We start from the raw sequence: 27,402 nt of genomic DNA on the forward strand, positions 1-27,402 counted from the left end.
CCTATCTCATGGTATTGTGAACATAAGCACTATTTCATAGATTCAGATTGATTGGATAGCTGAACTCATTTTCTAATACCCAACAACGACCCATAGCAATGAACACATCATGAGGCCTATAGATTTGTGGGTTGCCAGAACCAGACATTGACGTTGAATACAATAACACCAAATGATCAAGTTAACAGTGTGCATCAACAATTGGTAAATAATATAATGCTACATAAGATGGTACATGACAAAGACATTCATTCTTTTGTGTACTATTACATGCTAAAAATAAAATACTAACACTGACACTAACATTTGACCATGTGCAAACACATTGTTGTTAATGTCTACCCATTGTGTTGAATACATAATGTTGTTGTAAATGTTTGACCAATGTGATTATGTGCAATACAAAATATTGCTATAGTAAAGATTTCATTCTCTTCTGACCAACGTTTACTACAACAAACAACCAACACCACACCAATGTACTTACTTCACACTCATTCAACCAAAAAAATAAAAATTCAGTACAATATCAAATAAAAATATCATTGCCCAAAAATTCTGGTGTGAGTTTTTTACCTGAGATGATACAAACTTCACTTGAGTCCGAATGCTGTTGATCTGAGCAGAAAGCCAAAAGCTGTTGAACCAACCAGCGGAAAGCCAGATACACTAAATGGGAGGAGGTGTGGAGAATATACGCGAATAACTTGACTTTACGGGGTTCGAGTATACTTCATAACTCGATATTCTATTAATTGAGTTATGTTAAAAACCACATATCCGTACGCCTGACACAAATAAAGTCTGAAAATAGGTTTAAAATGAGCATATCTCGATATCTGAATATTTGGTTACATAACTCGATTTTATATTAATCGAGTTATTTAGGGATTTGAAATACAAAATGCCACGTTGGACGTCCAGCATGGCACAAACCTAAAGTTAACTCGATTATAGAATAATCGAGTAATTCATATAACTTGACTCTAGTATTATCAAGTTACAAAACAAGGGCAATTCCCTATTTAGTTTCGAAAATGGGGCAAAATGATGTTTAATTTTCTGGAAAAGGGCAGAAGCCCATTTTGTCCAAAAGATGAAAGATAAGAACAATTATCAATCAATCAATCCGACATATCAACAACAACAAAAAAATCTTTACCGACTACCTCCAGGTCCTCATTCACCATGGCACCATGGGTGGGTATCAACCTTTTCCATTGATTGGGTTCAAAATATTTAGAATCCGGCAAGCCCAATGATCTTTGAATAGGGTACACTCTTCTGTAATAGAAGAGTACAACTGTTCATATTTTAGTCAAAGACACCAGGATTAATAATAATCTTGTTCTAGTGTCCAATTAGTAGGATAAGGTGGGATAAGGAACACCATGACGTGGTTTTTTTTTTTTTTTTTTTTTTTATGAGGCCATGATAAGGATTTTGAGCAACATCGGACGCGTCAGCTTTGATATTTTTTAGCATATGATTCAATAATGGTACCATTAAATAAAGAACATGTAAATTAATGAAAAAACAATTCTTTGATTACTAGGTATACAAAGTCGTAGACGCTTGGGAAAGTTTCAATTTCATGTTTTTGAGTCAGCCAAAGTTTCGATAGTATCTTCTTGAGCTAAACTATATTTACGTAAGAATTAAATTAAGGACATTGATTTACACATCCTTCTCATTGCACATCATCCCTACACATAATCTATTTTACGTTTTAAATATGAACATTAATAAAATTTAGAGATATTACATATTTACACATAAAATTATGGACATTATGTGTAAAGAGATAATTTGCAAAACTAGAAAAATAAATGGTACAAAGCGGGATGAAACAAAACAGGATCCTTTCCATTTTAAATCTTGTTCATTTTGTCTATTTTGCAATATAGATTTTATTTTCTAGATCTAGTGTACAAACAGCCACATCATCTTCAAAATGTAGATGAGCTGCATGGATCAGCAATGTATCAATTTTTATAGAACCACGGTTAAGTATTAATTATCATGTGACCCATATGTCTAAATGAATGAACATATTTTTACTATTTAAAAAATATTTGTTCTTGGCTTTTTTCAGAAGTAATTACACATAATTTTGAGTGTATAATAATGACTTATTTTTTTCTTTCACACAATAGTAAATTTCACTAATTAAATATATAGAAGAGCTCGCTATTCTTGTAAGAGGAGGAAGTATACAATTATTGTACGATTGGAGTCTTATAATTTTCTATGTTGTTTAATCCTTAATTTGTATACATATAGTTGACATGAATTATATATATTGGGTTATTCTTCAGCACCCCAACATGGTATTATCTTGTTTATGTTTTTTTCGTTTTTGATGAACATGGAACTACTGCTTTCTCAACATCATCTCTGATGAATACCATGTTTGATTTTTATCAATAAAGGTTTGATATACGTAGAAGCCTTCAAAAATTAATGAAGAAATATTCATTAAAAATAATAATAATGAAGAATATTTCTCATCATTTTATCACTTGCTGCTAAATTGGTACGTTTGATTTCGTCATGATGTCATTGAGACATCAAGATAAGAATTATCAATCAAACAAGATGGTGAATCCTTGCCTGTTGGCTCCCGTGCCAATTCCACGAAGGCAGCATGTGAGGGTAATAAGTATCAACCTTCGGCATTGACCCATCCAAGGATTCTAAGAGCATGCCGAGCTAGGAAGCACATGTGCGTTTCGGAACTCGGGTGTGGGTGCAGGTGCGGGTGCGGTAGGACTTGGCGATTAAAAAATTATTAAAAATATTTTTATTTATATTTTTAATATATTGCTAAGCATAATTTTTCACATTATATACACATATACCAAATTTAAAAGCAATAGTAGATAATAACTAAAACATGATGTTCATAAATTAAAATAAAACCCACTGATTAATCTTTTCTTTTTATTCTCTCCATTCACCTGCCACTCCAATGCCAACAAGTCAACAACACATCACGTTTGGTCTCATCAGAATATCAACTTTACCTTTTTTTTTTTTTTTTAATAGTAGATAATAACTAAAACATGATGTTCATAAATTAAATAAAACCCACTGATTAATCTTTTCTTTTTATTCTCTCCATTCACCTGCCATTCCAGTGCCAACAAGTTAACAACACATCATGTTTGGTCTCATCAGAATATCAACTTTACCTTCTTCTTTTTTTTCTTTTCTTTTTTTTTCCCCCAAAGCTTCCATTTTCCAAAGCTTAATCTACACCACACCTTTTAAAAAAAATCTCTACACCAAGTCAGCCTTTTACTTCTACATATTTTTTCTTCTTTCGTCTTCTTAACCTTCGTTTCTTCCGTCACTCCCCTTCCCAGTTCACACCTTTTCTTTTTTTAACCTTTCTTTAGTTTTCTTAAACCAGTTTAAGCAACATCTAGACTGAGTAGAGGTAAGAAAACAAGACAAAGAGAGAAAGAGAAGAAGATTTTACACTTTTTTTTTTTTTTTGAATTTCGGCATTTCAGCGGTTTCACCCGATACGGCCCGAGTCAGCCCGATTCAACGTGAATTGGCCCAAGTCTGAGCTGCATCAGTGCGAGTCAGGGAAAAAAAAGCCACGTGGCAGGTCGTGGCCCGACGCAGCACCGACGCGCGGTCAATGGCGTCCCTCGCGCATCGCCGCGTCGGACGTGGGTGTGGCTCCTCTGGTGCCGCGTCCGTGCATCCCAGATGTCGAGTGATCCTTTTAATTTAGCTAACTCTTTTGTTTTCGAAGAGACAACTATTCACATTTTAGTCAACTTTTGAGGCTTAGTAGAAAGATAAGGTAAGATAAGGAAACCATGATGTGAATTTTTTGCAATATGGGAAGCTTCAACTTTCATAGTTGTATTCAATTAATCACTATTCAGTAGTACTACGTCCCAAAACTGGTGGGTGATCAAGTCCTCAAGGTGGTTATGCAGCCAACAATATTAGGAATTAATGATCATGCCATATTATTCACGAAATACATAATCATTCCTTTCATCCTCACATCCTGCGTCATTGGAAAAATTAAACATGTTCATCATAACATTTATCACCTAACACTAGCATGCTATTCATTATATTCTCAATTATTTATAAATAAGCATTTCATAATCATCATGTTAGAGTTTCACTTACGAACATACTTAAATGTTAGTCCATTTCATCAAATTTCAACATATTGTGCAATTTCAAAATTAAACTAAAACGGGAACTAAACTAAGGTTTAAATACACACATGCATGCATCTCCTCTTACAAAAAGTTTGATGAAGGATTACTTGATAAAATACAGTAGGCTGCAGCCCTTGCTTCCTTTGAGGCGTCGTCGTGAGCTTTCCACCGTTTGGATAATTTTTTTTAATTATCATTTATTTGAACTTTGATTCTATGTTGTTGTGTATATGATTTTGACTAAGTTTTAAGGTTTTTTTTTTTTTTTCCATGTTGCTATGGTATATCTTTTTTGTTTTTTTAAAAAATTATGTTATTATAGGTGTTGGGAAATTTAGACCCCAGTTAATAGAATTAACAAGTTTTAAACCCTAGTTGTTAATTAGATTTATTATAAATAAAACTTGTTAAAACAATCAAACATCAATATCATATCAAAATCATGCAGCGGAAAAAATAAATAAGACAAGATATGATGACCTAGAAAAACCAATGAAACAAACTAATTTCATAGCTATCACCTAACACTAGCATGTGTTCATTATATTCTCAATTTATAAATAAGCATTTCATAATCATCATGCTAGAGTTTCACTTAAGAACATACTTAAATGTTAGTCCATTTCATCAAATTTCAACATATTGTGCAATTTCAAAATTAAACTAAAACGGGAACTAAACTAAGGTTTAAATACACACATGCATGCATCTCCTCTTACAAAAAGTTTGATGGAGGATTACTTGATAAAATACAGTAGGCTGCTGCCCTTGCTTCCTTGAGGCGTCGTCGTGAGCTTTCCACCGTTTGGATAATTTTTTTTAATTATCATTTATTTGAACTTTGATTCTATGTTGTTGTGTATATGATTTTGACTAAGTTTTAAGGTTTTTTTTTTTTTTTCCATGTTGCTATGGTATATCTTTTTTGCTGTTCGACCGATAGCTATCTATCGAGATTTAATGAATGAAGCTTGACAGATTCTCGATCGATTGAGGTATCTATTGAGGTTACGGGAATTCAGATTTCCAGATTTGATTTTCGGCCCAAGCTTATGTATTTGTGTAGGGTTTCTTTTCTCACACCCCTAGACATATATAAGGCTTATTTTAGAGGCCGTCATATAAAAGAATACAAGGAGAACATATGGAAAATGTGACCGATGTCTTATTCTCTCTAAAAGAAGCTATTGCGTCTTTTGCGCCTTAGGGTTTTATAACCAAGTGCTTCTTGATCTTCATTATTGATGAAGTGAAGAACTTTGCAGCCAACAATCTTCTTCAAGTTGGTGTGTTAGTCACATATTGGGAGCCGTGCATCTTTGTTAGTCACGTACTGGGATCTGTGCCTCAAAAGGGTGGCATTCATATATTGAAGAGTTCAGATATTCTGAAGCGATAGAAGATTTTTGCTGTAAGTTCATCTATATGGATTGTAGAGTTTAGGGATAAATGTTTTGTACTAGATCTGAAACTTCTCTTTACTATAGTAGATTGCTTTTTGGGAATGTTTCTCCTCAGGTTTTTTACTATGAAATTAGTTTGTTTCATTGGTTTTCCTAGGTCATCATATCTTGTCTTATTTATTTTTTCCGCTGCATGATTTTGACATGATATTGATGTTTGATTGTTTTAACATGTTTTATTTATAATAAATCTAATTAACAACTTGTGTTTAAAACTTGTTAATTCTATTAACTGGGGTCTAAATTTCCCAACACCTATAATAACATAATTTAAAAAAAAAAAACAAAAAAGATATACCATAGCAACATGGAAAAAAAAAAAAAAAACCTTAAAACTTAGTCAAAATCATATACACAACAACATAGAATCAAAGTTCAAATAAATGATAATTAAAAAAAATTATCCAAACGGTGGAAAGCTCACGACGACGCCTCAAGGAAGCAAGGGCAGCAGCCTACTGTATTTTATCAAGTAATCCTCCATCAAACTTTTTGTAAGAGGAGATGCATGCATGTGTGTATTTAAACCTTAGTTTAGTTCCCGTTTTAGTTTAATTTTGAAATTGCACAATATGTTGAAATTTGATGAAATGGACTAACATTTAAGTATGTTCTTAAGTGAAACTCTAGCATGATGATTATGAAATGCTTATTTATAAATTGAGAATATAATGAACACATGCTAGTGTTAGGTGATAGCTATGAAATTAGTTTGTTTCATTGGTTTTTCTAGGTCATCATATCTTGTCTTATTTATTTTTTCCGCTGCATGATTTTGATATGATATTGATGTTTGATTGTTTTAACAAGTTTTATTTATAATAAATCTAATTAACAACTAGGGTTTAAAACTTGTTAATTCTATTAACTGGGGTCTAAATTTCCCAACACCTATAATAACATAATTTTTTAAAAAAACAAAAAAGATATACCATAGCAACATGGAAAAAAAAAAAAAAACCTTAAAACTTAGTCAAAATCATATACACAACAACATAGAATCAAAGTTCAAATAAATGATAATTAAAAAAAATTATCCAAACGGTGGAAAGCTCACGACGACGCCTCAAAGGAAGCAAGGGCTGCAGCCTACTGTATTTTATCAAGTAATCCTTCATCAAACTTTTTGTAAGAGGAGATGCATGCATGTGTGTATTTAAACCTTAGTTTAGTTCCCGTTTTAGTTTAATTTTGAAATTGCACAATATGTTGAAATTTGATGAAATGGACTAACATTTAAGTATGTTCGTAAGTGAAACTCTAACATGATGATTATGAAATGCTTATTTATAAATAATTGAGAATATAATGAATAGCATGCTAGTGTTAGGTGATAAATGTTATGATGAACATGTTTAATTTTTCCAATGACGCAGGATGTGAGGATGAAAGGAATGATTATGTATTTCGTGAATAATATGGCATGATCATTAATTCCTAATATTGTTGGCTGCATAACCACCTTGAGGACTTGATCACCCACCAGTTTTGGGACGTAGTACTACTGAATAGTGATTAATTGAATACAACTATGAAAGTTGAAGCTTCCCATATTGCAAAAAATTCACATCATGGTTTCCTTATCTTACCTTATCTTTCTACTAAGCCTCAAAAGTTGACTAAAATGTGAATAGTTGTCTCTTCGAAAACAAAAGAGTTAGCTAAATTAAAAGGATCACTCGACATCTGGGATGCACGGACGCGGCACCAGAGGAGCCACACCCACGTCCGACGCGGCGATGCGCGAGGGACGCCATTGACCGCGCGTCGGTGCTGCGTCGGGCCACGACCTGCCACGTGGCTTTTTTTTCCCTGACTCGCACTGATGCAGCTCAGACTTGGGCCAATTCACGTTGAATCGGGCTGACTCGGGCCGTATCGGGTGAAACCGCTGAAATGCCGAAATTCAAAAAAAAAAAAAAAGTGTAAAATCTTCTTCTCTTTCTCTCTTTGTCTTGTTTTCTTACCTCTACTCAGTCTAGATGTTGCTTAAACTGGTTTAAGAAAACTAAAGAAAGGTTAAAAAAAGAAAAGGTGTGAACTGGGAAGGGGAGTGACGGAAGAAACGAAGGTTAAGAAGACGAAAGAAGAAAAAATATGTAGAAGTAAAAGGCTGACTTGGTGTAGAGATTTTTTTTAAAAGGTGTGGTGTAGATTAAGCTTTGGAAAATGGAAGCTTTGGGGGAAAAAAAAAGAAAAGAAAAAAAAGAAGAAGGTAAAGTTGATATTCTGATGAGACCAAACATGATGTGTTGTTAACTTGTTGGCACTGGAATGGCAGGTGAATGGAGAGAATAAAAAGAAAAGATTAATCAGTGGGTTTTATTTAATTTATGAACATCATGTTTTAGTTATTATCTACTATTAAAAAAAAAAAAAAAAGGTAAAGTTGATATTCTGATGAGACCAAACGTGATGTGTTGTTGACTTGTTGGCATTGGAGTGGCAGGTGAATGGAGAGAATAAAAAGAAAAGATTAATCAGTGGGTTTTATTTTAATTTATGAACATCATGTTTTAGTTATTATCTACTATTGCTTTTAAATTTGGTATATGTGTATATAATGTGAAAAATTATGCTTAGCAATATATTAAAAATATAAATAAAAATATTTTTAATAATTTTTTAATCGCCAAGTCCTACCGCACCCGCACCTGCACCCACACCCGAGTTCCGAAACGCACATGTGCTTCCTAGCTCGGCATGCTCTTAGAATCCTTGGATGGGTCAATGCCGAAGGTTGATACTTATTACCCTCACATGCTGCCTTCGTGGAATTGGCACGGGAGCCAACAGGCAAGGATTCACNGTCTTGTGACCATTATTGACATACATTGTACTTATCTTTTTTATATGTTGATGTATATTTCTTTCACCTATTTTTACAAGTGTTGTTTCTTTTCTATCTTTATACACATGTTTCTTATTACTTGTATGCAATCTATTATTTCTGTTTCACACAAAGATGCCTTGATGAATTTTGTTTAAAGTGTTTTCGAAATATAGGGTGTCAAAGTCTATTTGCCATAAACTCTCTTCTTGCAAAGTTTTTCAAGAATTTATGTTAGAATAGATTTTATTGTATTCAACAAGTGAATATGAGTTGAGTAATTTATGACTTCTCTCATATGTTTATTTGTTAGTTGTGATTTTGTCACGAATTGCCAAAGGGGGAGATTGTTAGGACGTATGTGATTCACTTGTTAGGAATATATGTCACTACTTTAGGTAATTGACTAATCTTTTGACAAAATGCACTTTACTTGTAATTGGGTATATCTAAGATGTGTTTAATACTTCAAGAAACATGTTGTTTAAATCTAATATTAAAGTCATGAAGATTGGACCAAGAAATAAGTGAAGAAGAGCTAGTCATTAAAGCTAGACAGATAGCTTGACACTTGCGGATAGATAGCTCGACAGCTGTTCGACCGATAGCTATCTATCGAGATTTAATGAATGAAGCTTGACAGATTCTCGATCGATTGAGGTATCTATTGAGGTTACGGGAATTCAGATTTCCAGATTTGATTTTCGGCCCAAGCTTATGTATTTGTGTAGGGTTTCTTTTCTCACACCCCTAGACATATATAAGGCTTATTTTAGAGGCCGTCATATAAAAGAATACAAGGAGAACATATGGAAAATGTGACCGATGTCTTATTCTCTCTAAAAGAAGCTATTGCGTCTTTTGCGCCTTAGGGTTTTATAACCAAGTGCTTCTTGATCTTCATTATTGATGAAGTGAAGAACTTTGCAGCCAACAATCTTCTTCAAGTTGGTGTGTTAGTCACATATTGGGAGCCGTGCATCTTTGTTAGTCACGTACTGGGATCTGTGCCTCAAAAGGGTGGCATTCATATATTGAAGAGTTCAGATATTCTGAAGCGATAGAAGATTTTTGCTGTAAGTTCATCTATATGGATTGTAGAGTTTAGGGATAAATGTTTTGTACTAGATCTGAAACTTCTCTTTACTATAGTAGATTGCTTTTTGGGAATGTTTCTCCTCAGGTTTTTTACTATGAAATTAGTTTGTTTCATTGGTTTTCCTAGGTCATCATATCTTGTCTTATTTATTTTTTCCGCTGCATGATTTTGACATGATATTGATGTTTGATTGTTTTAACATGTTTTATTTATAATAAATCTAATTAACAACTTGTGTTTAAAACTTGTTAATTCTATTAACTGGGGTCTAAATTTCCCAACACCTATAATAACATAATTTAAAAAAAAAAAACTGTCAAGCTATTTGTCCGCAGGTGTCGAGCTATCTGTCCAGCTTTAATGACTAGCCCTTCTTCACTTGTTTCTTGGTCCAATCTTCATGGCTTTAATACTACACCTGAACAACATGTTTCTTGAAGTATTAAACACATCCTAGGTCTACCTAATTACAAGTAAAGTACATTTTGTCAAAGCATTAGCCAATTACCTAAAGCAGTGACATATGTTCCTAACAAGTGAATCACATATGTCTTAACAATAGGCAAGTGATTGTTAGTTTCTAGTTCACTTGTAATCAAAATGAATGAGTGCTTTGTAATTGTCAAATTCATGTTACGCTTAATCATTTATAAATGAAGAATTTGATGTTAACTTTGCTGCCTTTAAAGCTATATAACATTCTTAAATTTGTTTGATTAGTATACTAATTTATATTTAGATATTACTAAAATTATATATATATATATATTAGTTATTCTTGTATATTTATATTGATTGATTATTATTTTTTGAACATGCTCTGTAATTGTTACTGAGTGTTATAATTTAAATAGTTGTTTTGAAGCTTTAGTGTTAGTGTAAACATAGTGATGTATGCTATGCAAATTACATCATATGATGCAAATATTTGATTTTTTATAAATGAATCATAATTTACGTAATTATTCAACATACAAATTAAAGTTGCTATCTTTTTTTTTTTTTTTTTGGCTTTAAATATGAAAATAAGTAGGATTTTATGATTCACGATCTCATCTACCTCCCACAATCCTATGTAGGATCCCAATTTTAATAACCTTGGCCATGTGCCTCGAACCTTTCATGTAAAGTATCACTACCCTATTATTAAAACATTTTTATGATAACATTATTTGTTGATGAAGGTATTTTGGAACATAAAAAGAGTCTACTCTACCCCAAAGTGAGAATCATCTTCCTCCTTTCCTTTTTTTTTTTTTTTTTAATAATTTTATAGTTGGTGAGAGCTAGGAGATTTGAATTTTGAATGTCTCAATTGGAATCACCAAAATGTGTCTATTGAGTTACAAAACTTTTGGCAAGAATCAGCTTATTGATAGAACGATATATAATTAAGTGATGTATCATAAATGAGATATATAAGGATAATTGACAATAATTCAACTTAAAATCTTTCGTACACAACTTTCTTAACTTAATTCAATAACTAATGCTACAACGATAATGACAATTGCCAAGAACTTTGTCATTTAATTGGCATCTCTCTAATCTCTATGCTTCTAAGAGCATCCACAGCAGCTGTGGTATATATGTTAAATGCCAAATATTTGGCACATTTCGCACACCAAACACCAAAAACAATGCATTATCAAATATGTTAAATGTTTCAAAAGTTTGCAACATGCTACAGTACTGTCTCAAATTTGTGACGGTACGAACAACAATTGCATAATATATATTATTATTTTATGCCCGTATATTATTTTTTCCTGGTGATTGTGGCCACAACAATTTTTCTTATTTTTCTGGTGATCGTGGCCGCAACAACTTTTTTGGTTGTCGTTGTCGTTGTAGTTGTAGTTGTTGTTGTTATTGTTGTTGTTGTGGTTGATGATGATGATGATGATGATGATGATGAGGGAGGAATTTAATATGTTATTTTAATGTGTTATAAATATTATTTTAATGTATAGAATTAAAGAATAAAACATCTGATAAATGAAATATTGTAAAATGATGTGGTAAAATAATAAAGTAGACTTTTAGTGTGTCAAAATGACTTTTTTTTTTTTTTGGCAACATCTACTATGGATGCTCTAAGAGAGATGTTTAGAGGCTGTTTGGTTCACTAGTTTTCATGACTCAATTTTCAGTTTTCATAACTCAATTCTCAAAAATGGTGGGTCCCATAGTAAAATACTCGTTTGCCTGCAAAATTTTTTTGTTTCCATAACTCTGTTTTCAATACTCAATTTCCTAATTTTTGAGTTATGAGTTGTGAAAACTGAAAACAACTGTAGGCTGTTTTCAGTTTTTAGTTTTTAATTTTCTGTTTTCAGTGGCAATTTGGTAAATACTGTTACAAGTTCCGGTCCCACCGTCAGAGCCATTCACGTGAAGGCGTGCCTTTTGATACTGCCCTCAACGGCTCTCTCATCAGGTCTTTCATTTCAGCCTTCTTCACACTTCTCTCTTCAGTTGGCAGAGGTCTCTCATCAGAAATTTCTCTCCACTCCATTCCAGTACCACCATTGAGAAGCTCTCCCTGCCCTCATCTCCAAGCTCAGCCAACCCGCGCCGCCGTGTCACGGTAACGCAGTGCTTCACGCGCCAACATCACAGAACCAACATCACAAGGGTTGAAAACCCAGGATTTCTAGGTTGATACAAGTTAAATCAGATGCGAAAACCCAAACGTGAATCAAAGAAAAAAAAAGAAAAAATCACAACAAGAAGCAAACTCCTTGAATCGATGTAAGAGATGCGAAGTCCCTTGCTATTACCAACAAATCAGATATATAAACAGCTCAACGGTGAAGAATACCTTCGGATTTCACTGGAAAAAGCTGAGAACGAGCTCGGTGGTTGGNTTCCACACTCATATCTCTACTTCTTAGTAACACTGCTTTTGTTCCCGTGACAGCTAGGGGAGACTTGGAAGCAATATCTGCCATAAACATTATTAGTACTTAAAGAGTAAACAAATGCCATTTGCTTAAAGAATATTTTTAAGAAGGGATGGGTTCAATTTACACCTGGTGTAACTCTTGTAAAGTTACATCTTTTTTACACTGTAGATTTGTAAGTGATCTAACGGCTAAAAAAATAAAGAGATGCTATGTCTACAACAATTTTACAACATTTTTACAACTAATCATAGGTGGCTAGTTGTTATTGGTTCAAATTTGAAACTAACACTAAGATTACTTTTTTGCCCCAACAATAATAACCAATAACAACTTGCCACTTAAGATTTGTTGTAAAAATGTTGTAGACATATCATTTCTCAAAAAAATATCATTAAATGCTGTTACTTTCCATCTCATTCATAATTGATACTAGTATTTTCTCTCTCTTTATTTATTGTTTTTCTAGTAGACCATGTAAGATAAATCAGATAGAAGTTATAGAAGAAAATTTTGAAGCTCACATTGATAATGGAAAACTTACAGCAATAACTCAAGAAGAAGAGACAAAAACTAAATATGTTTCGAAAAATTTTATTTTGCATTTTGACAGCTTCACTATGATATAAGCTAAATATGTTTCAAAAGAAAACGTATCAAAGCATCACACTTCATGTAATTCTTAATGAAAAATACTACATGTTTTATCTAACAATACTGTTAAAGATATATGCTACACGCATCATTTTCTTTTAATCTTTAAAAAATTTCATGTTTCTTACAATGGTGCATCACTAAACTGTGGTGTTCATTTCACCTTTCTGTAGGATTATTACATTACCACTGCTAGAGAACTAGCCTGAATGGTTGGAATTCGAAAGGCGCCAATCTTGCATCACTTTTCAGAACCAAGTTCTGGGGCAGCAACTATTCATTGCTGCCCTTTAATCAAGCAAAAACTTTATTATTATTTTTTTCAAGTATAGAAATGCAAGTTGTTAAAAATGGTAGTGTGCCCTTTAATCAAGAAAAAAACAATAAATAAGGAGAGAGAGAAAATACTAGTATTAATTATGAATGAGATGAAAAGTAATAGCATTTAATGATATTTTTTTAGCCGTTAGATCACTTACAAATCTACAGTGTAAAAAAGGTGTAACTTTATAAGAGTTACATCAGGTGTAACTTGAACCCATCTCTTTTAAGATAATAATACTTCTGGCATTTTGGGAGAGAGACAGAAAAGTATTTTGAGCACCAAGAACGAAATGCTTACTCTACTCTGCATTACCATATACATCTGTTTCTATTTCATCTTTCCTTTTCTCCTAAATAATGTAAAATTCATTGGAGTTCTGCTGCCTCAATTTCATCTTGTTCTTCCTATTTGCGAAAATAAATGTGCTACTAAGATTTTGAGTATTGCATAAGACTAACTCAATTGAGGACAAACAAAATTAAACCAAAAGAACTAGCATGAAACTTGAGCACACAAATATTCCCCCAACAGCCAACTCATTGCCATTCCGCACATGATATTCTAATTCTAAACATCTTCTACTAACTTGAAAGAAGCAATTTGATGATTAATTATCTTTTGAAAGGGCGGTGGGCAACACTAAATAACCATCTATATACATGGTAGATCACATTCATAGAAGTCCATAACTAAGTTTGTTTGATTTTTGTGTGTGTGTGTGTGGATAAAATACTTAAGTATGATATTAGTCCTAAAGATTCCGTTCCTATCCTCATGTATATAACTATGGACATGAGGGATCTCAATTGCGAATTCACATGGTGCTTCAAAATGACAGCAGTAAGTTTCTCATTCCTTACACTAAGCAAAATTTCAGTAGCTAAAATGTTAATTAATGCCTTTTGCTTAAGATTATTACCAAGGGTGATAACTCTGACAATTGGAGTGAGAAAAGTATCTTGAGCAAGAGGCACCCAAACACATATTCTCTCATTTCTATAAACTGTCTTTCCTTTTCTCCTAATCAAAGTAAAATTTATCAAGTAATGCTGCCCTTTTTCATTTTTTTCTACCTGTTTCTAAACAAAAAAATTGTTCTAATAGGAGCTCTCGATCAAGACTCACAGGATGAATTTGTAACTCACAAATAAAAAGAAGTGCTAATAGGATTTAAATTACTGCAAACTGAGATCAATGATGAAAGAATCCAAAACCTTATTTCCTATATTGTCAACATTTAGATTTGACTAGCACAAATCATTCTTCTTAACATTAGTTCTATTGATAGTTCTGATAGTGCATGTAGGTGCAATTGGTTGCATCCGCATGCACTATCTAAAACCTCATTTCACTTCTTTGTTTCTTCTAAACAAAATAGTTAGCCTTTGAAAGGTAGCCACACAAAGTGTTGCAAGCAAATTAGAAGAGTAATAAATGTATGACCACATTAAAAGGAAAACAAATCCATTCCAGCACGCCTAAGATAAAATCAGCAATCTTATCCAAATTGCTAAGAAGATAACGTGTAATTTTATTTTTTTATTTTTGGTCGAAGAAGGTAATATTATTCACTTTTAGTGTACGCAAAGATTTAACCCATGCAAGAAAACAGATTGTGTATCTGACATTTGCATCATCTCTTTCGGTGGCTCATAATACGTGGATCCTACTCCATCATGAGGGAGGATACAATATACATGTGATAATTATTGCTCCCATATGTTACAAAGTGAAATGAAAACACGTTGATTTCCTTTAAGTGAGTGTTTGGATTGCACTGAAACGCACAAATGCTTTTCGCAATATTTTTAATTTTTAACAATAAACGATATTCAAATATATTGAGACTCCTGTAATTCATCACTTTTTTTTTTCTTAAGTTAAAAGAGCCGTTGATTTCCGTTAAGTGAAAACGTTTATTGTTGATTTGTTTCTTTACATCACGTGAATTTCCCAACATGTTGTACTTAAAACCAAAACCATCATCAATAACAGCATTCTAAAATCACATACAAATTTGGCTTAAAAAAAAATAAAAAAAAATCACATACAAATTTACCAGACAGTAAAAAAGTAAGTGAAAAGACGAACTTACCGTCAGCGATAAGTCTCACTGCTTCATCCATTTCCTCCTTGGATCCGAAACTTCTAGAAACCAAACCCAACTGCTTCGCCTCCGAACCCGAGAACCTCCGACCCGTCAGAGCCAGCTCCATAGCGTTACCGTACCCGACTATCGCCGGCAGCCTCTGAAGCGTTCCGAGATCGGCGGTGATCGCCAGATCAACTTCCTTCACCGAGAAGAACGCGTCGTCCGTACAATACCTTATGTCACAGGCGGTCACGATATCAATTCCACCGCCAATGCACGCCCCTTGGATACTAGCAATCACTGGCTTCCGGCACAGCTCGATCGCGGTGACCGCGTCCTGGAGGTACTTGATATGTCTCCGGAGCTTCTCTCCGCCGCGCCCGCGGTCTTCGGAGTCGGAATTTTCGGAGATCGAGCCAAGGGTTCCGAGGTCGATCCCGGAGCAGAAGTGGTTTCCGACGCCGGAGAGGACTACGACGTTGACGTTAGGGTTTTGGTCGAGGGAGGCGAGGGCCTTGGGGAATTCGGAGAAGAAGTCACGTGAAAGTGCGTTGCGATGAGTTGGACGGTTCAGGTAGAAGTGGAAGACGCGGGAGTTTGGGGTTTTCTGCAAGATTTCTAGGGTTTTGAATTTCTCCATTGATGTCTATTGGCTTATTCTCTATTTGGAAGGTTGGAGAGGAAAATGAAGGAAAGTGATGGAAAATCGGAGTAGATAAAAGAAAAACAGTTCTGGAAAAAAGTTACTGGTTTTTTTTTTGAAGGCAAAAAAGTTACTGGTTTAAAATCGCTTAAAAAAAAAAAAAAAAAAAACCTTGGGAAAATTATTATTAAAAAATAAATAATAATATTGAGGTCCTACCGGGAGTCGAACCCAGGTCGCTGGATTCAAAGTCCAGAGTGCTAACCACTACACCATAGAACCTGTTTGTTGATAACAATGTTTACGTTATTATTTTTATCGTAGTTTATCATTATTCAGTTCTTTTTGCTTCTTTGTTTTGTTTTGTTTTGTTTTTGTTTTTTGGAATAAGAGAAACTCTAAGAGGCTGTTTGGGAACTTTTTTTTGCTCACTCAATTTTCGTCACTCAATTTTCATCACTCATCACTCATCACTCATCACTCATTTTTCATTACTCATCACCCATCACTCAAAATCAATACCCGTTTGGCTTTATCAGTACAATGCCATAACTCAAAAATTTTCGTCACTGTTCATGGCCCCAGCTCTGTCACATGTCCAGATGGTTCTGTTTTGTTACCCGCGCCTTGCTACTCATCCCCATTTCATCAGCTTCTCTTTTGTCATTTCCCATTTCCCCTTCACTCTCCCAAAGCAGAAAAACCGATACCCATAAAAATGCATCAAGCTCCCTCGCCTCGTCAGGCCCGTCGCCAGTGAAGAACACCGATCTCTCGGCGCCATCTCCTCCGTCGTGACCCAGCGGCGCCGACGACCATAAGAAACAGTACCCATTTCCCGATTTTGTCACGGCCGGTCTCCTCCGACCCAAGACGGTGCTACCTCGACAGTTCTGTACTCTCTCACTTTTTGTATTTACCTGATTTGTGTGTTTTTCATTTGGATTTTGAGAAAAATGTTCTGGGTTTTGCAGGGGGTTCTTCAAACTTCATCTCGCCGAGGTACCTAGTTGAATCCCTAGGCAGATTTCAACTCAGGCATGTAAATAATCATCACTTTTTTTTTTGTTACTTTGCTGCTTCATACCTCGACAGTTCTGTACTCTCTGACTTTGTGTATTTAGCTGATTTGTGTGTTTTGCATTTGGATTTTGAGAAAAATGTTCTGGGTTTTGCAGGTGGGTTCTTCAAAGTTCATCTCGCCGAGGTACCCAGTTGAATCCCTAGGCAGATTTCAACTCAGGCATGTAAAAGTCATCACTTTTTTTTTTGTTACTTTGCTGCTTCAAATATCAATGAATACATGAATTGTGTTTACTTTTCTGCTTCAAATCTCACGTTCTTTACTTTAGAGGAATTAGTTTACTTTGCTTTAGAGGAATACATGAAAAATGTTGTCTTTGCTGCTTCAAGTCACTATTAATCCGAGCTCTGTCGTCCATTTTAGAGGAAGTAGTTTGTCTAATGTGGTCACAAGTGCATAACAAATATTACTGCTAAAAGACCATTATTGCATAAACTCATTAGAGCCCAACAGTTTTTCATTTTTAGGAAAATTAATTAGGACTAGTTAGAACTAAATTTAGTACAAATCTACATGCATTTTCTAAACTGAAAACCCCATAATAGGGGACACAAAACTTTAGCACTTCAACTATTCAGACACGGATAAAAATCATGAATTCCAAACTGGCTGAGCACTAGTTTGGACTACGGATTATATATATGTAGATTAACATTCAAGCAATTCAAGCAGTTGGCTTGGCTCTAGAAGGTAACCTTATGTTTTTTCTTTTTCGGATAAAGTATAGCATTTTTCTTTGGACATGGGGCTAAATCTGAAATTCAATTAACAACCAAAGCCTCTTGATGAGCTGTAGGATCTCTGTGTGATGCATGCTGTGGTGCAACTAAAAATTTTCAATGTGATGCATAGTGTAACAAAAGTTATATTCATAAGCCATTTAACACACATCATACATAGAGTGAAACTCACCAAGCATGTCAGGTAGTGTAAAATTGCAGCAAACATCACAATTCAGCAAAAAGATATGCGACTGCACAAAGGAAGTAGATGTATGTATGAGTACTAAAGCAAACATTTGATGTGAATTGGTCTTGGTTTGGGTTGATATTCCAAGTACCTTGCATAATGTCACATTTTAAAACTGTTTTATGTAATCCCTCTTTCTGTGTATGATTTTTTGTCTTTTGCATGCGACTTTCCCTCTCTTTCTGACTGAGTATATCTGTTTAATTTGTACAGGTATCTTTGAGTTTTATGAATCTTTGACCGAGTATTTGACGAATTCGCAATTTTTAATTTTTTAGTTATTATAGAATATAATCATGAGACTTTTGGTTTCCTAGTCGTTTTTGGCTCTTTCTTTACTACCAACCACTTATATAGGCCTTTTCTTATTCTCTTTTTCCTTCTCATCGTTGTCACTTGTCCTGCAATAATGGGTTTAAAAAAAAAAGGGCACAGTTCATAATTTTTGTTGTTGGGGTGGGGGAGTTCTTTTCTTGTGCTAAAATGTTATTTCTAATATATGCTTCATAACACTTCTATTGTGTGTGTACTTAAATCTGTGTATCCAACTACACTACAAGCATTGGCTTATTATAAAGGTATTTCTCTTGGTTCCTTTTTAAAAGTTTCCTTTATATAAACTCCCCACATATTTGTATATCTTAAAATCTATTACACAAATAATTATTTTACTCATTGCATCATTAATAACTGATGGTTATTGCATCATCACATGTTTGTTTGAAGACTGACTTTAAAGTCAAAGAAGTACGAAAGAATTCAGGGATTGATTGGATCAGATTTTTTGTGTTAGCCAATTAGAAATTACAGATTAATTTTTTTTCCTGCCTGAATAATAACTAAAGACTTGAGGATGCCATCATTTTTTAACCCTTTTTTTTTTTTTTTTCAAATAATGTTAATTTTAGAGCAACACTGTGCTCAAAAGTATAAGAACTTTTAGCTTTCTATGTGGTTGATATTTTAGCTCTTTCTCTACCTCCTAAGCCTTAGTCCTTGCTTCTTTTGACTGTGGAGTCCCATGTGAACTTGAGGCAGTATTACACATGTTCTTTTTTAAACATACAGTTTGGAATCTGATGGCATATTTAACCACTTCAGGTGTTTCACTTTTTATTCAGAACCAAACACCAATAATCTGTTCTTGTTTGTTGAGGTTTTGTTATTTTGGAGAACTTATCAGTTATTTGATGTCTCACACATTATGGATTAAGGCAAGGAACAAACGGAACTTAAAATTCAGACCTTGTTCAAATTGTGCCAAATTTGTAAACTCAGAGGTAATCATTTTTTCTTTTCTTATTCTTCATTTAGGAATTCTCTTTATATTCTGTGTTCTTACTGTATTTCCAAAGGAGTTTAGATGAGTGTGTGATTTCTTCACATATATGGAGAAGGAAAGGATAATGTAACTTAGATTTTCTACTATTGACAATTTACATTTTTGTACCTAAAAATTAGTTAAGAAGGTGATGTATATGGTTGCTTTGCTGATAATTACAGATATGTAGAAAATATTTTTAGCACTTGAGGGAGTAGCATACCAACCTAACAGTCAAAACACTGCAAGACTTTGCTAATTATTAAGGTATTATGTTCAGTCCCAATCTTCTGTAGACTTTAAGGTGATGTATTTTGATTTTTCTAATTAGTTGGATTTATCTTTATCAGATTTGAAAGACAAATTTCGAGCATCAACATTGGGATTGGAATAATTGGCACCGACAAGAAATTTGGGTAAGCTTTTTTTTCCTTCCTCACTAAGCTTGTGGATGGTCTTACACTTGATGTGAATTGGTCTTGGTTTGGGTTGATATTCCAAATACCTTGCATAAATGTCACATTTATAAACTGTTTTTCAAGAGGATATAAACTGGTCATGTGATTGCATTTTTTAAGATTTTTGGGAGAATGTGTCTACATCACCATTCTCCATATGGCATGCTACTCACAGTTCCTTTGTTTTGAAGTTTATTCACTGAAGCTGAAAGTTCAATACTGGTGTCTGGGTAGCTTTGGTCTATGCATGTTCATGAGATGGCATTTATTTTTCTGTGTGCCAGGTCTTGAAGAATTGTGGCGGAAAAACGTACCTGTGATCAACTGATCACAGTTTGTAACCCGGGTAAAATAGTCTAACAGTTCACTTGCGTGGGACTTATAATTCTAGGCTAATACATATATAAATGAAACCAATTACTTAGCAATATAGTTAAATGAAACAAATAATTTTATGGATTATACATAAGCATACTCTTTTTTTTTGGGTTTGATAAATTACATAAGCATACTCATTCTGTTACATGTAACTTTTTAATAGGTTTAAGAAGAGACTACTATTAAAATTTATTATATATCTAATAGTAAGTATATTTCTTGAAGGATTTATTAGTTGTGCTCCATCTTAAAAAAATATTAAATGCTGATCTTAATCATGTTCATCAATTGCCAACCTTCCAATTTCTTGGTGTTGATGATGAGAAAAGCTGGAATTGCCTGTAAGATTGTTTTAAGTCCTTTGTGCACACATAATGCACAAAGGACTTAAAATTCATTATTTCTCATCTTAGGACCTCAATATTATTATTTATTTTTTAATAATAATTTTCCCAAGGTTTTTTTTTTTTTTTTTTTTAAGCGATTTTAAACCAGTAACTTTTTTGCCTTCAAAAAAAAAACCAGTAACTTTTTTCCAGAACTGTTTTTCTTTTATCTACTCCGATTTTCCATCACTTTCCTTCATTTTCCTCTCCAACCTTCCAAATAGAGAATAAGCCAATAGACATCAATGGAGAAATTCAAAACCCTAGAAATCTTGCAGAAAACCCCAAACTCCCGCGTCTTCCACTTCTACCTGAACCGTCCAACTCATCGCAACGCACTTTCACGTGACTTCTTCTCCGAATTCCCCAAGGCCCTCGCCTCCCTCGACCAAAACCCTAACGTCAACGTCGTAGTCCTCTCCGGCGTCGGAAACCACTTCTGCTCCGGGATCGACCTCGGAACCCTTGGCTCGATCTCCGAAAATTCCGACTCCGAAGACCGCGGGCGCGGCGGAGAGAAGCTCCGGAGACATATCAAGTACCTCCAGGACGCGGTCACCGCGATCGAGCTGTGCCGGAAGCCAGTGATTGCTAGTATCCAAGGGGCGTGCATTGGCGGTGGAATTGATATCGTGACCGCCTGTGACATAAGGTATTGTACGGACGACGCGTTCTTCTCGGTGAAGGAAGTTGATCTGGCGATCACCGCCGATCTCGGAACGCTTCAGAGGCTGCCGGCGATAGTCGGGTACGGTAACGCTATGGAGCTGGCTCTGACGGGTCGGAGGTTCTCGGGTTCGGAGGCGAAGCAGTTGGGTTTGGTTTCTAGAAGTTTCGGATCCAAGGAGGAAATGGATGAAGCAGTGAGACTTATCGCTGACGGTAAGTTCGTCTTTTCACTTACTTTTTTACTGTCTGGTAAATTTGTATGTGATTTTTTTTTATTTTTTTTTAAGCCAAATTTGTATGTGATTTTAGAATGCTGTTATTGATGATGGTTTTGGTTTTAAGTACAACATGTTGGGAAATTCACGTGATGTAAAGAAACAAATCAACAATAAACGTTTTCACTTAACGGAAATCAACGGCTCTTTTAACTTAAGAAAAAAAAAAGTGATGAATTACAGGAGTCTCAATATATTTGAATATCGTTTATTGTTAAAAATTAAAAATATTGCGAAAAGCATTTGTGCGTTTCAGTGCAATCCAAACACTCACTTAAAGGAAATCAACGTGTTTTCATTTCACTTTGTAACATATGGGAGCAATAATTATCACATGTATATTGTATCCTCCCTCATGATGGAGTAGGATCCACGTATTATGAGCCACCGAAAGAGATGATGCAAATGTCAGATACACAATCTGTTTTCTTGCATGGGTTAAATCTTTGCGTACACTAAAAGTGAATAATATTACCTTCTTCGACCAAAAATAAAAAAATAAAATTACACGTTATCTTCTTAGCAATTTGGATAAGATTGCTGATTTTATCTTAGGCGTGCTGGAATGGATTTGTTTTCCTTTTAATGTGGTCATACATTTATTACTCTTCTAATTTGCTTGCAACACTTTGTGTGGCTACCTTTCAAAGGCTAACTATTTTGTTTAGAAGAAACAAAGAAGTGAAATGAGGTTTTAGATAGTGCATGCGGATGCAACCAATTGCACCTACATGCACTATCAGAACTATCAATAGAACTAATGTTAAGAAGAATGATTTGTGCTAGTCAAATCTAAATGTTGACAATATAGGAAATAAGGTTTTGGATTCTTTCATCATTGATCTCAGTTTGCAGTAATTTAAATCCTATTAGCACTTCTTTTTATTTGTGAGTTACAAATTCATCCTGTGAGTCTTGATCGAGAGCTCCTATTAGAACAATTTTTTTGTTTAGAAACAGGTAGAAAAAAATGAAAAAGGGCAGCATTACTTGATAAATTTTACTTTGATTAGGAGAAAAGGAAAGACAGTTTATAGAAATGAGAGAATATGTGTTTGGGTGCCTCTTGCTCAAGATACTTTTCTCACTCCAATTGTCAGAGTTATCACCCTTGGTAATAATCTTAAGCAAAAGGCATTAATTAACATTTTAGCTACTGAAATTTTGCTTAGTGTAAGGAATGAGAAACTTACTGCTGTCATTTTGAAGCACCATGTGAATTCGCAATTGAGATCCCTCATGTCCATAGTTATATACATGAGGATAGGAACGGAATCTTTAGGACTAATATCATACTTAAGTATTTTATCCACACACACACACACAAAAATCAAACAAACTTAGTTATGGACTTCTATGAATGTGATCTACCATGTATATAGATGGTTATTTAGTGTTGCCCACCGCCCTTTCAAAAGATAATTAATCATCAAATTGCTTCTTTCAAGTTAGTAGAAGATGTTTAGAATTAGAATATCATGTGCGGAATGGCAATGAGTTGGCTGTTGGGGGAATATTTGTGTGCTCAAGTTTCATGCTAGTTCTTTTGGTTTAATTTTGTTTGTCCTCAATTGAGTTAGTCTTATGCAATACTCAAAATCTTAGTAGCACATTTATTTTCGCAAATAGGAAGAACAAGATGAAATTGAGGCAGCAGAACTCCAATGAATTTTACATTATTTAGGAGAAAAGGAAAGATGAAATAGAAACAGATGTATATGGTAATGCAGAGTAGAGTAAGCATTTCGTTCTTGGTGCTCAAAATACTTTTCTGTCTCTCTCCCAAAATGCCAGAAGTATTATTATCTTAAAAGAGATGGGTTCAAGTTACACCTGATGTAACTCTTATAAAGTTACACCTTTTTTACACTGTAGATTTGTAAGTGATCTAACGGCTAAAAAAATATCATTAAATGCTATTACTTTTCATCTCATTCATAATTAATACTAGTATTTTCTCTCTCTCCTTATTTATTGTTTTTTTCTTGATTAAAGGGCACACTACCATTTTTAACAACTTGCATTTCTATACTTGAAAAAAATAATAATAAAGTTTTTGCTTGATTAAAGGGCAGCAATGAATAGTTGCTGCCCCAGAACTTGGTTCTGAAAAGTGATGCAAGATTGGCGCCTTTCGAATTCCAACCATTCAGGCTAGTTCTCTAGCAGTGGTAATGTAATAATCCTACAGAAAGGTGAAATGAACACCACAGTTTAGTGATGCACCATTGTAAGAAACATGAAATTTTTTAAAGATTAAAAGAAAATGATGCGTGTAGCATATATCTTTAACAGTATTGTTAGATAAAACATGTAGTATTTTTCATTAAGAATTACATGAAGTGTGATGCTTTGATACGTTTTCTTTCGAAACATATTTAGCTTATATCATAGTGAAGCTGTCAAAATGCAAAATAAAATTTTTCGAAACATATTTAGTTTTTGTCTCTTCTTCTTGAGTTATTGCTGTAAGTTTTCCATTATCAATGTGAGCTTCAAAATTTTCTTCTATAACTTCTATCTGATTTATCTTACATGGTCTACTAGAAAAACAATAAATAAAGAGAGAGAAAATACTAGTATCAATTATGAATGAGATGGAAAGTAACAGCATTTAATGATATTTTTTTGAGAAATGATATGTCTACAACATTTTTACAACAAATCTTAAGTGGCAAGTTGTTATTGGTTATTATTGTTGGGGCAAAAAAGTAATCTTAGTGTTAGTTTCAAATTTGAACCAATAACAACTAGCCACCTATGATTAGTTGTAAAAATGTTGTAAAATTGTTGTAGACATAGCATCTCTTTATTTTTTTAGCCGTTAGATCACTTACAAATCTACAGTGTAAAAAAGATGTAACTTTACAAGAGTTACACCAGGTGTAAATTGAACCCATCCCTTCTTAAAAATATTCTTTAAGCAAATGGCATTTGTTTACTCTTTAAGTACTAATAATGTTTATGGCAGATATTGCTTCCAAGTCTCCCCTAGCTGTCACGGGAACAAAAGCAGTGTTACTAAGAAGTAGAGATATGAGTGTGGAACAAGGGCTGGATTATGTTGCTACTTGGAACTCGGCTATGCTGTTGTCTGATGATTTAACGGAGGCAATCTCAGCATACACCCAGAAAAGAAAGCCTGTTTTTGCAAAGCTCTGATGGTGCATGCAAGGCCTGCATTTCACTGTATTATCTATTTATGTTTTCAGCTAAAGAATTAATAATAAAGCTACGTAACTGTCCAAATTAATGTGTCTATACTCTATACATTTAAATTGGAAGCTGGCTAGATTACCGTCTCAACCTTGTAATAAGTAATATATATATATATATATAGTCTGTAAATATTACGTACAGCTACTTCCATGCATCATGTCAGAATTTTTTCTAAGTCGTCTGAATAAATGTTCAAACCCAAAAGGGCGAAAAGTACCTAAAACAATTCATGTGTATTAAATCTTATGATTCATAAAGAAGTTTTATGATTAAAATTACACATGAATAGTCATTTTGGATGTAAACTTTGAACCCATTAAATATTATAGCAAATGTGTAAAATATGGCTATTTTTCAGAGATTTTTTTAAAGCACTCTATTAGTTCAATCTAAAACTAAATTTGACGTACCAAGTGATTATGATGGATACGTTTAAAAAGAAAAATAATTGAAGTCACCAGTTTTTAACTTGGGGCTAGTTTAAAAAATATTCATTTTGCATTTTGTACCATAAAATGAATAAATAGGTCTTGACATCTTGTTGCTTGCCAAGGGGATGGTTCACGAATATTCCTGATTGGTAAAAGAGTTAAGAGAGAACTCAATTTTTATTATATATACTACCACCTCATGGATTATTCCTTGGTTGATGCTTCGTGATCATCCTCTGGAAACCTGGATTTGAGACTCTTAAAGGTAGGCCGCAGGCCTTAAAGGTTGGCCTAACATATTTCGGCCTTTGGTCTCTTCTCTTGCTACTCTTTTTTACTTTTGGGTTTGGGTTCCAAAGTTTTTGGTTAGAAATTGGTTTGCAATCAAATTTTCCTCGAGAAAAAGAATAACAAAGTAGAGAGTTGCGTTGCCCAAAAAAATCATATGTTTACATTTTTCTTGGACACGTTCTAGATACGAGTCTAAATCTTCTATCTTATCAATTGTGCTCCACTAATAAAACTTGGATAGCTAGTCTCTCTCATTAAATAAGAGAGGTTAGCTCATTTAATGAGGAGAGAGGCTAGCTGTTCAAATTTTATTACCGGAACACAAAGTGGAGCACAGTTGATGAGACAGAAGATTTGGACTCACCAGGTACACCGTTTCAATCTTCAGATATTCATCGGCTTATTCCTTCGCTGTAACGCATCACACACAACTTGGAAAGGCCCCAATCACATTTTCGCCCAAAAAAAAAAAAAATCATAGTAGAAATCTAGCAACTTCCTCGTCCCTCTATAAAAAATTAAAAATAAAAAGACCACAAAAATTGTGCGTGCTCAAATGTTTTTCTATTTTTTTTAAATACTACTTTTCATTGATCTAAATTCTAGATTTATGTTTTTTTTTTTATTGTGATTTATATGTTTTTTAATAACTAAAGCACCTAGAGTGTGATATGATGTATCAAAAAAAATTAACACACACAAACACATATATCATATCACACTTCTAGGTGTTTTGATTATTAAAAAACACATAAATCTCACTAATAAATATATATAAACCTCGAATTAAGATGAATGGAAAGTAATATTTAAAAAATAAAAAATTGAAGACTCTAAACACGCACAATAAAAGTGTGAAGAGACCAGTAGGAATAATTTATATTTATAAAAATAAAAATAAAAAATTACACATTATCATATTTTTATTCAACCCCATTTATCAATTGGGTTGCAAACAACAAGATTAGTGATCGTGTTCTAGTGTAAATTTAATTCCCAACTCTTGACACTTTATTACAACTCCATTTCACAACTTAACACAAAGTTAAGGTGGGATAAGGAAGCCGTGATACAAATTAGCATGAAATATATGCCTGATTGAAGCAATAAAAAAAAAATATATATATATATATATAATTTTTTTTTTTTTCATTATTTTTTGGTTTGATTTCGTTATCAATCAATCAATCCGACATATCAACAACAAAAAATAAATCTTTATCAGCTACCTCCTGGTCCTCACTCGCCATGGCACCATGGGTGGGTATCAACCTTTGCCATTGATTGGGTTTAAAATATTTAGAATCCTATCTGATCTCAGCAAGCCCAATGATCTTTGAATAGGGGTACACTCTTTAGTTATAGAAGAGATAACAACTGTTCACATTTTAGTCAAAGACACTAGGATTAATAATGATCTTGTTCTAGTGTCCAATTCCCACTTCTGTTGCTTTGGGACATCATCAATATTGCATAATTAGTAGGATAAGATGGGATAAGGAACACCATGATGAGGATTTTGAGCAACATCAGAAGCGTCAGCTTTGAGAAACATCTGGTGGTCATGACTCGATACGAGAACAAGTCCATGCTTCAAGATATAAAATTTGAGAAGACGACGTTGTGGGTTCAACTTCATGGGATTCCAATTAAATATAGGACAGTTGAGGCGGCCAAGAAAATTGGCAGTGTTTTGGGGGAGGTTTTCGTGCC

General features: G+C 33.9%; 2 protein-coding genes, 2 long non-coding RNA genes and 1 other non-coding gene across 5 annotated transcripts; 3 read left to right on the forward strand and 2 right to left on the reverse strand.

Annotated features, from left to right (window-relative positions):
• Window positions 1-12,412: 12,412 nt before the first annotated feature.
• LOC136063499 (delta(3,5)-Delta(2,4)-dienoyl-CoA isomerase, peroxisomal-like) lies at window positions 12,413-16,312 on the reverse strand (the record flags this gene model as incomplete). Its single annotated transcript, XM_065764002.1, has 2 exons — window positions 15,569-16,312; window positions 12,413-12,535 (listed from the first exon to the last, which is right to left on the reverse strand). Coding segments are annotated over exons 1-2 (760 nt in total), but the record flags the coding sequence as incomplete, so codon positions are not given.
• Window positions 16,313-16,418: 106 nt separating this feature from the next.
• Window positions 16,419-16,490, reverse strand: TRNAQ-UUG (transfer RNA glutamine (anticodon UUG)). Its single transcript has one exon. It is a non-coding gene; the product is annotated as a tRNA-Gln (tRNA).
• Window positions 16,491-16,613: 123 nt separating this feature from the next.
• LOC136063500 (uncharacterized) lies at window positions 16,614-18,530 on the forward strand. Its single transcript, XR_010625143.1, has 3 exons — window positions 16,614-17,098; window positions 17,183-17,246; window positions 17,387-18,530. It is a non-coding gene; the product is annotated as an uncharacterized LOC136063500 (long non-coding RNA).
• Window positions 18,531-18,690: 160 nt separating this feature from the next.
• LOC136063501 (uncharacterized) lies at window positions 18,691-20,511 on the forward strand. The gene is made up of 4 exons (XR_010625144.1): window positions 18,691-19,541; window positions 19,765-19,849; window positions 19,933-19,998; window positions 20,325-20,511. It is a non-coding gene; the product is annotated as an uncharacterized LOC136063501 (long non-coding RNA).
• A 433-nt stretch (window positions 20,512-20,944) lies between these two features.
• Window positions 20,945-25,054, forward strand: LOC111994488 (delta(3,5)-Delta(2,4)-dienoyl-CoA isomerase, peroxisomal). Its single transcript, XM_024026374.2, has 2 exons — window positions 20,945-21,686; window positions 24,720-25,054. The coding sequence occupies exons 1-2, from the start codon at window positions 21,050-21,052 to the stop codon at window positions 24,908-24,910; spliced, it is 828 nt and encodes a 275-aa protein (XP_023882142.1). The 5' UTR covers window positions 20,945-21,049; the 3' UTR covers window positions 24,911-25,054.
• Window positions 25,055-27,402: the final 2,348 nt, after the last annotated feature.

The sequence above is a fragment of the Quercus suber genome, unplaced genomic scaffold, assembly GCF_002906115.3.
Source record: "Quercus suber isolate HL8 unplaced genomic scaffold, Cork oak 2.0 scaffold_536, whole genome shotgun sequence".
NCBI classification, from domain to species: Eukaryota; Viridiplantae; Streptophyta; class Magnoliopsida; order Fagales; family Fagaceae; genus Quercus; species Quercus suber.

What these genes read in the sequence shown, in the direction of transcription:
- LOC111994488 (XM_024026374.2), top strand. Translation starts at nt 21,050, where the DNA reads ATGGAGAAATTCAAAACCCTAGAAATCTTGCAGAAAACCCCAAACTCC. An exon ending in AGTGAGACTTATCGCTGACG is followed by an intron (nt 21,687 to 24,719) that starts GTAAGTTCGTCT and finishes TGTTTATGGCAG; the next exon opens with ATATTGCTTCCAAGTCTCCC.